The sequence below is a fragment of the Cydia amplana genome, chromosome 17, assembly GCF_948474715.1.
Source record: "Cydia amplana chromosome 17, ilCydAmpl1.1, whole genome shotgun sequence".
In the NCBI taxonomy this organism is placed as follows: domain Eukaryota; kingdom Metazoa; phylum Arthropoda; class Insecta; order Lepidoptera; family Tortricidae; genus Cydia; species Cydia amplana.
Window position 1 is genome coordinate 13393267 of NC_086085.1, and position 15900 is coordinate 13409166.

Genomic DNA, 15900 nt, shown 5'->3' on the forward strand with positions numbered 1-15900 from the left:
AATAATTGACATTGCGATAATAAGAAATTATTGAATAAGTTTTGTTACAATGTGTTACAACTTAATTGTGGCCAAAATAGTCGAATTCAAGGCCTAAAAATGAAAGTTGGTGTCGTTTGGTTGGTACATAATCAATTTCACCAACATGCAGGCAGTATAAACGTGAAGTTCCTGAAGTTCGTTTGGAGTTAATAATGAAGTTAGCCACGCTATCAAGTAATATTTTTTTTAGTTTGTAGTTTGCGAGTTCACGACCGTGTTTAGATTCGTTGGGTCCTAAAACCTGTGGCGTTCTTCTTGTTAGAAGGTGTCGTCACTGAATATTTGTTTTGCTATCGAAGTGATAAGTTCATTTAACGTCGCGGGTAATCGTAATATTTCATATTCGGGAGTGAAGTGCAAATGTTCTAGGTTGGTGAAATAATGACGAGCAGTGCTTTTATCGCTTTGTAGCGATGTGTGGTTTTAATACATTAAGTTGATTGTGATTTCAAAATTCATGGTGTATCCAATAGAATTAGTGTCGTTTATAGAGTATATTTCGAATCATAGGGACCATAAGCGAGCCGACGGATTCTATCATGGTCGTAAAACGGTAAGTTGTCATACAACGTGGTGTTTATATAAGATAAAACAAACTATAAATACCAATACCTAGTTCCAGCGTCTATTTCTAGCATTAACGGTCGTAGTGCTAGGACTATAATACACTTTGTCTTCATGTACTGGGTACAAGTACTGATGGTGCATCGTCAACGTTGGTACGTGACTTACATGTGTAATAAAACGTACTTGTTTACGTTGTTTATAGCTCAACCTACTCATATTTTGGGTATTTCCAACGTAATTTCATAATGGTACAATATACTTAGTTAAAACATGTCCCTTTGTTTACGAAAAATGTGTTGTTTTCGTTGTCGCCATTGTTATCGATCACTACGCATCGCGGATTGGCTGGCGTGTTTTGTTATTGTATTTTTTTTAAACCGAAAAAAACAATGCCATTAACTAATCCAAGTGCGCATATTAAGTTTTTAATTAAATTCAGCCTTGCCCTAATTAGCTCTTGCCCTAATTAGCAATGCATACGATTGGCCTACAAACTTGAATTAATGTTTTATAAATAACACTAGGAATCAATTTATTATAAAATTATAAAGATTAACATGCAAGTGACAAGGTGTACTTAATAATTAATTAATATAATATTGGTTTTATGTTCATTCGTGAAACAGATTGTTTAGAGGAAATTACTTATTTTATGCAGAGAAATTAAACTGTTTAACCAGGATAGCTGCTAATAGTGTTGTAACATAGTATTTAATCAAACATCACGACAGTAACAGGCTACCAACCAATATCAACTGACCATCCCGGGATTCTTGGGTTTACTATTCCTGATAGTCTTCCCGTTCCGAGCACAATCACTTTTTTCAAGCTTTCATCACCTCTACGCATAACATGGTCAAAGTAGGAAGGCCACTGGTGTTTGCATATGTTGGACAGCCGTGTTTTGATGCAAAGCTGTGAGAGAATTGACGCATTTGTGCACCGATTGTAAAAGACGAATTCTAAAAGTGATAATGGGTCAGCAAAGGTCCAAAACTCACTTAATTTAAAATATCCAGTCAGTTTTATCATTGTCTAATGTCTAATAAATACCCATTAAACCTAGATTCTTTCGGCACTGGGTCCATTTCCATTCATGACATTGTCCTAGTACTCCTAAGTATGTATGTAATTTACACATTTTCTTGCCTACCTACCTAATGAAAAATGGTGTAACATAATGCAACATTGTAATTACCAATTACTCTAACTAAACCAATTAAAATAATTACTTTAATTAGATAGCTATGTCATCTTGCCGAGATGATAATGAATGTAATTATATCATTAGGTCAAATGCACATCTATTTATTTTTAGGTCATTTTATATCATTTATATTTCCGGGTTGATTACATGAGATAGTAAAACTTCATATGTACTAATCATCTGTGCTACCAGCACAGAATAAATAATAGTACTAAGTACAGAAGACTCACTCTCTAACAAAACGCGTCTGTTACGATCAGTACAGATATGGCCGCTAGGTGGCGACAGCGCCACGCGCGGCTTATGGCTTTCCCCAAAATTGGGGCCGAACGGATGTACTTTTAGCTACCTGTAGCAAAGCGACGAAATTGTGGAGTGAGACACGCCTGCTACCAGCATGAAACTCGCATACCTATAAATGGTGTTCATCCCAGTTATATATGAGGTAACACATCAATTGGTTGGTTTGATCAGTGATAAATTAAAGTTGGTATTTTCGATTAATATTTCTTTCCATATCTGTAAAAAAAGCAAGACTTTTTTATCAAATTAACAACAGAGAATTGAGTAAGAGTAAAAAAAATACTTTTCAAATTATATTGAAATAAAATGGAAATAAAGAGCTGAATTAAAACAGATAACAATCTTCTTCTAATGCCCCACAGTTTACATTTATTTTTACTAATGCCCCACTAGTTGACATTTGTCAAGGTAGCCGGTAGTTAAGTTATTCTCAGCTCTCAGGGGTTTAAATAAATTAGCTATTAACATAAACCCCGCCCGCGCCTTTGTAAACAAACAAATTAAAATTTAAGCCGCACCTCGCCTAATAAAATAAGCTCAGGGATTACTGTTGTTCACTTAAAACGTGGAATCCACCCAGTCCAGCCCTGCATAATTTGGCAATAAACTCTTATCCTTTCGGGTACTTATTGAAATGCTAAGGCCCACTTGCACCATTCTACTAATCCGGGGTTAACCGGTTAAACCTGATGTTACCATGGTTACCAGTACAATTTGACACTAGGTTAACGGTTTAACTGATTAATCCCGGGTTAGTGGGGCGGGATGGTGCAAGTGGGACTAAGCGTAAGTGCACGACCATTTGAGAGCAGCCAACAACACAGCGTAGGTGTTTCATGCCGCCCTGAGGGCCTAGGCTCACACATCGAAAATTCCGTTATCTGCCTCTCTATCGCTCTTGCATATTCAAGCGAATGAGGCATGTAGACGAACAAATGAAAGTGGTTCACGATTATAGTCATGGGCCTATAAATTTTGATGTCCCATAGCTATAGCCGTCCGTGAGGTTAGGTCCGAGGCGCCCCTTTTGGCCCTACGGCCTAGCTGGGGTAAATACGTCACCCCAAAAACTTAAGGTTCCGTCATACAGGCCACAGGCGCGTTTTCCGGGCGGGGCGTGAGCGTTTTATATGTAAAAGCTGTGCGTCCCGCTCACGCCCCACCTGGAAAACGCGCCTGTGTGACGAAGCCTTTACACTTACAACAACCAATTCAAATTTAAAATCTTTCGAGCTCATTTTCTCGGTTCAACTGATTGTCGCTTAATCGCTTATTCCATAACGCTGTCCACCTATGAAACAGCCCATGAGCCCACCCTACGGAACTCCGTAACAAATTATCCACAGGCATAAATTTTACGCCAAACTAATGTTTCATATCGTGAAAATCCTCCCCCGGCCCTCTACTTTAGTGAGTTAATATAATTATACGGATGGCCACTCCATTTAGTGAATGGGCGTTTCTCGCAAGCCAAGGGGCACGGCACGGACCCTTGCCGAAGCCTACGGCGTCAGCAGGTAAGTAGCGGACTTTATGGTTTACAATATTTGAGATGAACGGAAACGGACAGTTGTTACAATATGAATCTTCGTGCTTCGTTAAGTAAGGCGAACTTTGAAGAGATATAGTTTAAGCTAAGGTATAATAAAACTGCTTTCCTTTAAGATCCGAGGTCCGTTAGGTTTTTTAATAGTTTCGGCCAAAAGTAGCCTGTCTTTGAATAGAGCAATACGTTCAACATTCTTACAATTATGTTTAATTTTTGTTGTTCTATAGATCATATCACAAATTCTCTACAAATGTCGCAAATAAATCCGTCGATCCGATTTGGAAATATTTATCTGCGTCCATGCATAAACTAAACATAAACACAAACTATAGTGTCCCACAGAAACCGGTTTTTCTGCCGGAACCGATGTTTCGTCGCGACCGGAAAGGTTCAGCAGTTTTTGTCCGAAATCAACCATTCGGCCGAAAGATGATTTCTATGCCGGAACCGAAATATTGATCGGACACAAACGCGCAAAACCAGCGCAAAACTAATCAGATTCACCCTAAACGCATATTTTTACCGTCCGTTCCGTCCTGGGTAAAAAAAGTCCGTCGCCAAAAGTTCCAGAACCGCCTGTACACTTTTGCACCTTACTCCTTTGTAATAGGGCGAAAAATGTAAACATATCTTTGACGTCGACTGTACACAGGGTTGGGCAGTATTTCAATTACATGTATTTGAAATACGTATTTGAAATACAAATTAGTATTTTGTATTTGTATTTCAAATACTACCTCAAAAGTATTTTGTATTTGGTATTTCAAATACTGCACTCACATGTATTTAGTATTTTGTATTTCAAATACTTCAAGCTTCAAAATACATTTCTATAAATACATTTTATTAAATTCTATAATCCTAAAATGTCTAATCTCTCGCACAAGCTGTGAGCCGACCGCGAACCTCCGATCCAGCCGAGATACAATTTTCATTGGCTGGATACTGGATCTATATTAGGTCAACTTCTGCGTGGAACTTTTCGTTTAAATCTAGGGGATAGGGTCATTGCAGTAGTTTCCGTCCATGCACTAGTTTTCGACGACTTGACGGATTATCAAATATATATTTCATTTTTAATTTACTACTTTTTGCGAAATCTTCATCTTCCTCGCGTTGTCCCGGCATTTTGCCACGGCTCATGGGAGCCTGGGGTCCGCTTGGAAACTAATCCCAGTAATTGGCGTTGGCACTAGTTTTTACGATAGCGACTGCCATCTGACCTTCCAACCCAGAGGGTAAACTAGGGCCGTAATTGGAATTAGTCCGGTTTCCTCACGATGTTTTCCTTCACCGAAAAGCGACTGGTAAATATCAAATGATATTTCGTACATAGTTCCGAAAAACTCATTGGTTCGAGCCGGGGTTCGAACTCGCGACCTCCGGATTGCAAGTCGCACGCTCTTACCGCTAGGCCACCAGCGCTTCCTTTTTGCGAAATATCATTGTTATATGTAGACAGATATATTGCTTAGACGCCTTAGACATAAGGATTGAAATCAGTCCAAATTTGTGCAGGAATGTAGGTATATATTCAAATTTCGTCAAGTGGACGTAAACTAGAGCTGGACGAAAACTAGCGCAATGACCCTATAAGTTTATATGAAAGGATATTCGTTAACGTTAAAACTAAATGCTAAACAAAAAAATAAATAAAGTTATATTTTGTAATTGAAATACATTATTTTAAACACTGTAATTTGTATTTTGTATTTCAAATACCCGTCACCAAAGTAGTTTGTATTTTGTATTTCAAATACTTTTAAAAATGTATTTTGTAATTTGTATTTCAAATACGTGGAAGCCAGTATTTTGCCCAACCCTGACTGTACAACATTAGCAGGTATCTCTACCTACCTATTCTTAGAAACCGAGTGCAGTGATCTTCACGAATTCCTTGTCATCCATCATTTCGTCGGTATTGCTCGGAAGCACTCGCTTGAGTGATGGCCTCAAGGGTATATATATACCAAACTACCAAATCAAAACATATTGAGTTTTTTTTCGTGTTACGAATAAAAGCTTGTGAAGACCCGAATGAGAAAAAAATTGGCCTTCTAAGAACGTTGGGGCCGGTATATTTGAATGAAAAAGTTACTGATTGTAAAAAAAGTTAAATGTAGGTAATATTTTATGTAATTTAAATTTCTCTCAAGTTCGTTAGTGGTTTATAATAATTATAATATTGATAAGTTATCTGAGTAATGCAAAATGTATTTGTGAATGAAGCGTCCCAATCGTTTTACAGATTGAGATCATCGTGCATCGTAATGATACAGTCGAATTTAAATGTATGAGTCCGATGAACTTTCCCATAAATTTAAGTGACGATCGCCGACCTTGCTATAATAACTTTGTTTTTCTTGCATACTTTTGTGATGACGTGTACTGTTATTACGCTGGGGCCCAATTCAACTCGAGAAAGTGGCAAGTGACGTTGCTATTGTATGGCGATTTTTGGAACATGTGTCTTTCAAAATTTGCAATTCGACTTGTCGTTTTTAAATAACATAAGTAACAATTTGGTAGCAAGGCTAAAGTCCGTCTAAGCTAACTGTGCACTGTCTTGAACATAACAAAAATGGGGGAGTTTCACTCTTCTTCTTCTTCCTCGCGTTATCCCGGCATTTTGCCACGGCTCATGCTCGGGAGCCTGGGGTCCGCTTGACAACTAATCCCAAGAATTGACGTAGGCTCTAGTTTTTACGAAAGCGACTGCCATCTGACCTCACTATAAACATAAACACTATAAACATGAAAATATTTTCATAGAAACTAATGATGACATTGCAAATGCCATGCAGAATTAGCTTGGTCCGACTCTGCCTTAGAAGGTTAAGAACACTTCATTATCATCATCATAAGGTATTGGAAAAAGTTGTTTATAATCAGGTATATGAAACACTAAAGAACTCTTTTAACCTTAACCAACATGGGTTCCTTCAGCGTAGATCCACTGTATCCAATCTAATTATTCTAAATGATTATGTCACTGAAGCAATGGATAGTGGCTTTCAAGTAGATGTAATTTATACCGATTACAGTAAGTGTTTTGACAGAATTGATCATTCCATATTATTATCAAAGCTGTGCGACATAGGGATTCATGGTGACTTACTAAGATGGTTCTCATCTTATATAGATAACAGATCACAGGCTGTTGTCGTTAACAATTATATGTCTGGATGGGTAACGGTACCGAGCGGAGTCCCTCAGGGGTCGCTGCTCGGACCGTTGCTGTTCAATATATTTGTTAACGACATCAGCGATTGCTTTATGCACTCCAAAGTCCTATGCTTCGCAGATGACATGAAAATTTTCAGCAAAATAAAATCAAATAATGATTCTTTACTTATTCAGGCAGATCTGGTGCGGCTTGATGATTATTGTAAAGCTAATAAGCTTGACTTAAATCCATCTAAATGCTTCTCATTAACTTTCACACGTCAGCGTAACCAGATCCCTACTACTTATACGCTCAGAGACCAAGTATTAAATAAGGTTAGCTTCATGAGAGACTTAGGTGTAATACATGACTCAAAACTTCTTTTCGATATCCATATTGAGAACATTGTAAGTAGTGCCCTAAAATCATTGGGGTTCCTAATGCGCAACTCTGCCCATTTTACTCAAGCTAAGACGCTGAAAGTTCTCTATTGCTCCCTAGTCAGAAGTAAACTGGAATACGCTTCTCAAATTTGGAATCCCTGCTATAGAACTTACATTGATAGAATTGAACGCGTTCAAAAAAAGTTTCTAAAATTTCTTAGCTTTAAACTTAAATGCCCCTATAACTCGACTTACTACTATAATATCTGTAAAAAACATCATTTAATACCGTTACATAAGCGTCGTGAGATAGCTGACATCACCTTCATTCTCAATATCACGAGTGGTAATCTGGATTGCCCCGAACTGCTTCACAAGCTTTCATTTAATACGCCTACTCGGACTAAACGTCATTTCCCCCCTCTTTCAGTTAAATGTGTTTCATCCAAATATAGGCAAAATAGTTTTCTGATTCGAGCCAGTCGTTGCTTAAATAATGTGACAAGAGAGCTAGATATTGACATATTCAACTGTTCCATTCCTTCTGTGAGGCGTAAATTGATGACAAGTTGCTTTAAGTGAAATGACTGACAGGTGGTAGGTACGTATGCCCGAGCCCGAAGTAGATGTAGTTTATATTGATATTATATTCCAAGTGCTAGTTTTTAAGTCCAACATACTCACTATAAGTTGTTTAATTGGTCATAGTAACTGCAGTTGCTGTTTGCTACTCGTATGTATAAGTATAAATTGTTAGGTAGTAATTGAATTATTGATTGTAAAACTTGATCCAACTTAAGTAATTAGTTTTAGTATTTAATACATAATGTTGCCAACATATTATTGCATGTGCCCATGTAACATTGTGCGTGCTATTTAACTTAATGTTAAATGTTAACATGTTGCTATATGTGAGATCCTACAATTGGCTCTGTGTCACTATTGATGTTGTTATTAGCATAGTTATAGCTGTTGGTTCTCCATGTAAATAAAATAAATAAAATAAAAAAAATAAAAATAAATAAAAAATAAATAACTTAAGAGCTTTGCTCTTGTCGGTGGAGTAATCGCCAATCATTTCTTTCTTGTGACAGTCTTTCTAACACTTACTGAAGTCAAATTACGCCCCTGAACTTCTTGGCATTCATAACTTTGTACAGGTGAAAAACACCAAATTTACAGACAATTTTTATACCAACGTAACCAACAACCTACATCAGCGGTTCTCAATCTTTTTTTGACGGAACCCTTTTGGAAAGCGAAATACTTGATGGAACCCTACAATAAAACAATAGTTTTTAGGAGTGTATTTTTTTATTAATAAGCATAATAATTATGCTTATTTTATTATTCTAAATTCTTGCGGAACCCCTGCAGGGGTGTCGCGGAACCCTAGGGTTCCGCGGAACACACTTTGAGAATGGCTGACCTACATGTACAGGTATTTTTAACCCACCCATCGACACCGAAATGTCAAAAGGAAGCCAGCCCGTCGGATTGAAGCACGAGGCCCGCGTCCATTAAACTTTAATAAGAGGGTTAAAAGAGGGCTTCACGTGCACAGATCACTACTTACTAGAAAGAGCATAGAAAGCTGTCCCTACGGCGGGAAAACGACACTCGCTGCACGCGAATACGTAGTGTGCTCTCTGTCTGTTGTAATTGCTATGCGTGCAGTGAGTATGTACTGTTTACCACAAGTCCCACAATTAGTAGCTGGTGGCATTTAATGGATATTTGTTGATCGAGAACTGTAATTACATATATGCTTTTCTTCCGTTTCTAGCTCTGCTGGCTTTTCACTAATCGTTCCTTCCCTTTCGAACACCTATCGTAAGTTGTTTCGCGGTCATTATGTATAATTGTATAGGGCACCGCTATCTGATTTGTATTGCGTGCAAGTGTAAAACTAGTCTTTTTTTTAATGTAACGTTAATTGTATTAAATTAGAAATTGTTTCATAAAGTGTCATTCAATAGAACTTGCTATGTAAACAAAAGTTACTAGTAATTTGACATTCAGTGTCAATTTTAGTATGGCGGTTTGTTTACATAGTTAGCAAGTTCTATTGAATGACACTTTAGGTTGTTGTGGCATTGCAATAAAATGGTGTTGCTCGTGATTTAAATTTTGTGAGAATGTTTGTACTATCTTGGTATATTGTCCTCCAAAGTCAGACAATTATTAACTCCATTTTAAGGATATACGAGTATTAGGACTTTAGCCGAATAAAATAATACCTTGAGTTAAAAACTTTTAATTCCGTTCGAAGATGATAGTTGTGCTACTTTAGCCAACGATATGCATCATAATCTATGACGGACAGAATGCGGAATCTATGAGGTGCATTCTATGGCTTCACATAAACGTCACTGCACTGTACAATAAAGGTTACGTTAAAAATAAAACTCAAGTACTCTAAATACAGAGGCATTTGAAAGGCGAGGCATTGAAAAGTATTTGGCACCCTTTCTTGTTATTAAAATGTACGTAGGTGGCAATATAGGCGTGAACCAAAAGAAATGTAACTACAATGAATGGAATACCATGTAATATGTGTGTTGTAAAGACTTTTTTTAATAACACATCGGTGGCAAACAAGCATACGGGCCGCCTGATGGTAAGCAGTCACCGTAGCCTATGGACGCCTGCAACTCCAGAGGTGTAACATGCGTGTTGCCGACCTTTTGTAAACCGACCGACGTGTAAACCTCGGAAGGACTTTTAAAACAAGAATTTAATGAAGCCTGCACAATATTTTCAGAACTTTAGAAGAGGCAGTGCTATTATTGCATGTGTCAGCTGTTTCTATTTTAATCTACCTGACGTTTTCGTGACGCACGACAATTAAGTACCTACTATTTATGCGATATTTTCAAACCCATAAAAACCAAGCCTTTTTTCAGACCTGACCTTTATGCCCAATTAAAAACTATGGAGTTATTTATTTTCTATATGTACTTATATTTGCCCTGGTAGCGAAGCGTTGTTAGCCTATAGCGGTAAGAGCGTGCGACTTGCAATCCGGAGGTCGCGGGTTCAAACCTCGGCTCGTACCAATGAGTTTTACGGAACCTATGTACGAAATATCATTTTATATTTACCAGTCGCTTTTCGGTGAAGGAAAATATCGTGAGGAAACCGGACTAATCCCAATAAGGCCTAGTTTAATACCTTCTGGGTTGGAAGGTCAGATGGCAGTCGCTTTCGTAAAAACTAGTGCCTACGCCAATTCTTGGGATTAGTTGCCAAGCGGACCCCAGGCTCCCATGAGCCGTGGCTAAATGCCGGGACAACGCGAGGAAGATGATGTACTATTTTTGCCCAAGTTCGTACATATCCCTTTAACATAGCTGTGTACAGTCGCTATCAGATATATCGGAGCGGCCTAGGTGCTCAAAATATCTGAACACGCACTCTAGCGCCTTGACAATAGAGACGTGCTGGTGCAACTCAGCTGAAACGTCGGAATTAATGGTAAAAGCAATGAAATTATATCGCAGTAGACCCGTTTGTATGATTAAATATGTGTACAAAACGCGAGAGCTCCGATATATCTGATGACGACTGTACGTAGCGTCTGACTGAAGTATATAATAATTGGAATCTGCTCTCGATCAAGTGGATTCCCAGTGGTGTGAGGGCCTTTGTTTGGATTGGACCAATTAGGGAGTGCCAAGGACCTCTTAGCCGTCTGTGATTGGTGCGGATTCGAACGCGAGGCGAATCGAAATATGGACCAATGTAACGTGCCCTAAGAACCGTAAATTTAGTCTACCATGGATCTTGGATGTAATCCAGCGAAACGGAGAATAGATGTGGATTACATTACAACCAATTGATTCCTCTCATCCTCAGTGGAAAGCAGCCTTAAACGTAATTTTTGCCCTACTGCCGTAAAGTTAATATGTGTCAACTCTACTGAGATAACACGATACATATTGCTCTCTGCGGAATTGTCAGTAAGGGCGGCTCTATGGGGTATAAGCTCGTTTTTGGAAGCGCGTGTAGGCGCGTATAGACCAAACCGCGACAGAGTACGCGCAGAAAATAACAGTAGTCTGTAACCGCCCTTAGTTTGAGTCGTATTTTTAAAACTTATGTAGCTATTGTTAAGGCTTCGGCACACAGGTCGCTTTTACATATAAAATGCTCACGCCCCGCTCACGCCGAGCCCGGAAAACGCGCCTGTGTGACGAAGCCTTTAGAGTCAGCTGCTCAATTTGCACAAAAATGTGTTCCATTATTATATCATCGCGAAAGGCTGTAAATTCCAAACTAATCAATTACTCGGTTTGCCGGTCTCGCAACGATATGGCTTCCACCTGCCATCACACCTGCATGACAGATGTTTCGGACCCCCATAGAAACGGTTCCAACCGGCTGCAAACTATCCTCCACGTTAACTGTTGGTGAACCTTATTGCTAAGACATAAGGCCCATTGATGATCAGTTAAATATTGCTGTTGGTACAAGTACAAGTGTCGTTCTAATCGCTGAGACAGGCGAGTCGTGCTTCAGAGAAACCAATATTCCCATTGAACTTGGTTGTTACGTATCTCAAGACCAACACTGGCGCCCAACAACTCGTCTTGCCAAAGTCTCTTGAAACGGAATACACAACCAGTTCCTCCCACCATTCCCCATCCTTGTCTGACCTCACAAATCAGAAAGAAACAGGCTCGAGCGTAGGCCTAATTTTCGTTGGAACTCGTGCCTGCCCAACAGATGTGCGAGATAAAAAATCTGTAATTACCTACGCAGCCGCGGGGATTTTAAAAGGTCCTTTGGATTCTTTTACCTGATGACTTTCATGCCTCGTGTTCCTGTTAATTTGAAGCTCCATGAATTAGAGAAATTGTTGATATACAGTGTGCGTTGTTTTTTATTTGTGTCATATGTATTTTTAATTATAAATTGAATCGATATAGGCGAAATTATCTGGCGCATAAAACATGTTAAGTAGGTATCTTCCTACAATTCGGATATCTAAACGAATGTTAATAAATCTAATTATAGTTAACATAACTAGAAATTAACGATAGAAACAACTTATTTTAATTTAGTAATAGTAGGAAACTGAATAATCGTGGAACTGAACAAAATCACAGGTCTTTCCCAACCTGTATAATATATGTATTTTAAAAAACCGGACAAGTGCGAGAGCACACCGAGGGTTCCGTAATTTTTAGTATTTGTTGTTATAGCGGCAACAGAAATGCACCATCTGTGAAAATTTCAACAGACAGACGGACAGTGGAGTCTTAGTAATAGGGTCCCGTTTTTACTCTTTGGGCACGGAACCCTAAAAAGGGAAGTACAGTAATGTGTAGGTCCACCCATTTGACAATAATTATTGGTACCTAATAGTTTCCAGAAGTAGGTATAGTATCTAATAGGCTTAGGCTCTGGGAAGTCCATCGGGTTCTACGCTTCCAAGTAAACTGATAAAAATATAATAACAATTGGTATGTTATTGTGTTACATATTATGAAGAAAAACTGAAATCCTTAACCTATGAAGATATAGAATCCCTCATTTCTTTTGCAGTATAGTGTATTATACGTAATCAGGATCGTAGAATCACACACGCACACCCACTCACACCCACACACACACACACACACACACACGCACACACACACACACACACACACACACACACACACACACACACACACACTTAATAATAATAATAATGTATATTTTAGCTTAAGTTAGTGTAAGGTCGTTTTTAGATTAGACTATACTAAACTAAATTAAATTCAAATATATATCGAATTGTTAGAACGAAAATGTTGGCTGGGAAGAGCGGGGTCTCCTGTCACAGGTATATTTTACTTACTAGGAGACTCCATTAACTGTATTGTTAAAACGAAACATTTACCTAAATAAATAATTTTTCATTTTCATTTTCTTGTACATTAGTATTGACCAAATATCGTGCGAGTCAGGATGGCGGGTAGATGGACACTGGACATTTCAACCAATAATCTACACTTTCTGGTATGTCGCACTTTTTGAATAATAGAACTGTAATTTTTAAAGAGAAACAGGCCAATTCGAACTTACGTACACTGATGTCATAATGACATCTATATGATGTCATTCAGATTTCAGTTATCGTACATTTCGCTTGTACTTGTCCGTACATGTATTGGCGTCAGGTTTCGTCTTACGTAAGCGAACAACTCGCGAACGCGAAGCGAAGCGGCGCAGCTATCTCTTCTCTATTTGGCTCTTGATCTATTTCATATACATATGTACTTACACTAGCGACCCGCCCCGGCTTCGGATGGGTTACACAAAACCTTAACAAATTGTACACCTAAACCTTCCTCAAGAATCGCTCTATTGATAGGTGGAAACCGCATGAAAATCCGTTCGGTAGTTTTTGGGTTTATCGCGAACATACAAACACACAGACTGACGCGGCGGAGGACTTTGATTTATAAATACCTTACAAGGTGTACACCTTATAAGGTGTAGTGATATTTTTGAATTCTGGCATAAAGTCGATATTTACTGCTATTGTATAACTCGATACGTAACAACTTTAAATGAACCCAATGTATTAATTAAATGAAACGCATTAACTGTAACTATTGCTTTACTTTTGGGCACGCGCCGACAACAACCCCACCCAATTCAGAAGTCTTTAACCCCATACATCATCTGCTTCGGTTGGCCCTCCTTAATTTGGTGGGGTATTAGGAAAGCACAGATCACATGCTTACTAGATGGAGGAGCATACATGATCGCTGAAACATTGACGCTCCCTTATTAATATTGTGCAGGACTAGATCCTCTCATTTGCGACACAAAATAAAAATAACAATCTCCATCAATGAATACTGGGCTGTTATAGTATGGAACTAGAGACCCGCCCAGGCATCGCACGGGTAGACCTTAACAAAATCCCTAACCTAAACTAAACCTTCCTCAAGAATCTCTATTGATAAGTAGGTGAAAACCGCATGCAAATCCGTTCAGTAGTTTTTTGAGTTTATCGCTAATATACAGTACAGACAAACAGACGCGGCTGATACAGGTAAATGAGGCATTACAGCTGAGTGCTGACTGCTGAGTGGTGCGACCTGTCTTTGTTTGGAAATTCCAATGCTTGAAATAAACTTAATAAGAAAAGTGCACAAAAAAAAAACACTCCTTTCGCACTCGCTACTCCGGGTCGTAAGGATATCACAGTCACAGCCCACCACTGCCAGACTGCTACCAAAAAGTTTGGTGTGAATCGTAAATGCTCTAAAATCCAGAGTCTACAGGAGTGAGTCTTTCGGAAGGTCGCCCCACGCGCGGGCGCATACGAGTGCGAACATGTTGCACTGTTTCGGGTTCAATGACCCACGCTGCTATTTACATAGCTTACCGAGCATTACTCAAAAAACCAGTTTAAAGTTTAACTCTGGGTCCGTAGGAACTATGCGTAATACGAGATCGTTAATATACTGTGGTTGATTTGCATGAGAGCACTTGTGTATAGTTGATTATGCGGCCTCGTTTGTCGCTGCGCATTGCCAAAATCAGCCTATCACTCAACTGGTTACTACTCACCAATCTGGTTCAAAGAAAAGAGATAATAGTTATGTACAGTTCACATCAACACAGTCGCATTCAATTTCGTGTGTCTCTAGTATTCTGTTCTTCTACTATAAAGGTAACTTCTAGTACCGTAAAATGGGGTGAGAAGGGTTCGCGGGGAGAGATGGGTTATGAATGGGGAGAGAAGGGATGAAAGGGGGGTGAGATGGGTTTTTAAGGCTACTGCTACAAAAATAATGTATTCCAATTTAAAATGGAGCAATTGTAATACTCATAATAAAAAAAGAACTATCCAACAATCTTCCAAAAACGCCTTTGTATGGAAACCTAACTCACCCCAAATACGAGGGACTACGGGGTGAGGTGGGTTTTCCTGTTTATCGTCAAAGTTTTGAAATGGAACTACCCAAAATAAAATAAAAACTAAAATACAAACGTCCGGAACACTTATTATATACACCATTCAGTTTGCATATGTAAAAATAAAATGTTATCGAGGTTTGAATCTCAGTTTTGCACCTACTCACCCCCTTTTACGGTATTTAAAAGTGAGTTGCGACTCTGGCTGTGATCTCCATTTTAATTACAGTTCTCTGTGGGATGACAGAGGCCGTCTTGAACGCCATATTTCAGAGGGCCTACTGCAAACCATTTCTTCCATTCATTCGTCTATTTGCTCGTCTACTCATTTGTTTTGTGATTCGCTCGATTATCCAAAAGTGATGGCCAAATTTCGATTCCCCATTTCGCAGGAGGCTTTGTTGTTTGATTGTCGAATGTCGTTACAGCCCATTTTTGAATAACAGAAACATGATAACGACAGCCGCAGGAAACCTCCCATTGCAATAAATTGTATCTTCAACTTACCGGCGACAATTTTAGATTTTTTTACGACGGAAGAAACAATTGGACACAACGTGCTTTGCATTATAAATTTATAGATACCGCGCCATTGGATTTTAGTGTTAAGTATTTGTTTCGATTACTGTAACGATGCACGTTACTATTACTCAATATATCGTTATGCGTGGATTGTGTGGTTCACACGTAAGTGGAACTTAAAGTGGCACTTCCGTAATAAGTATAACCATTCCTGTAGGTAGAACTTGATCGAGTAGCATAA

At 38.7% G+C, this 15900-nt stretch overlaps 1 protein-coding gene across 1 annotated transcript in view; it reads left to right on the forward strand.

Annotated features, from left to right (window-relative positions):
• The first annotated feature begins 200 nt into the window (after positions 1-200).
• LOC134655850 (protein pellino) overlaps positions 201-15900 on the forward strand; it is a 105001-nt gene continuing 89301 nt past the window's right edge. Inside the window, exon 1 of the mRNA XM_063511341.1 lies at positions 201-595. Within this exon, the coding sequence (XP_063367411.1) occupies positions 582-595 (14 nt within the window). The 5' untranslated portion in view covers positions 201-581. The remainder of the gene's footprint in view (positions 596-15900) is intronic.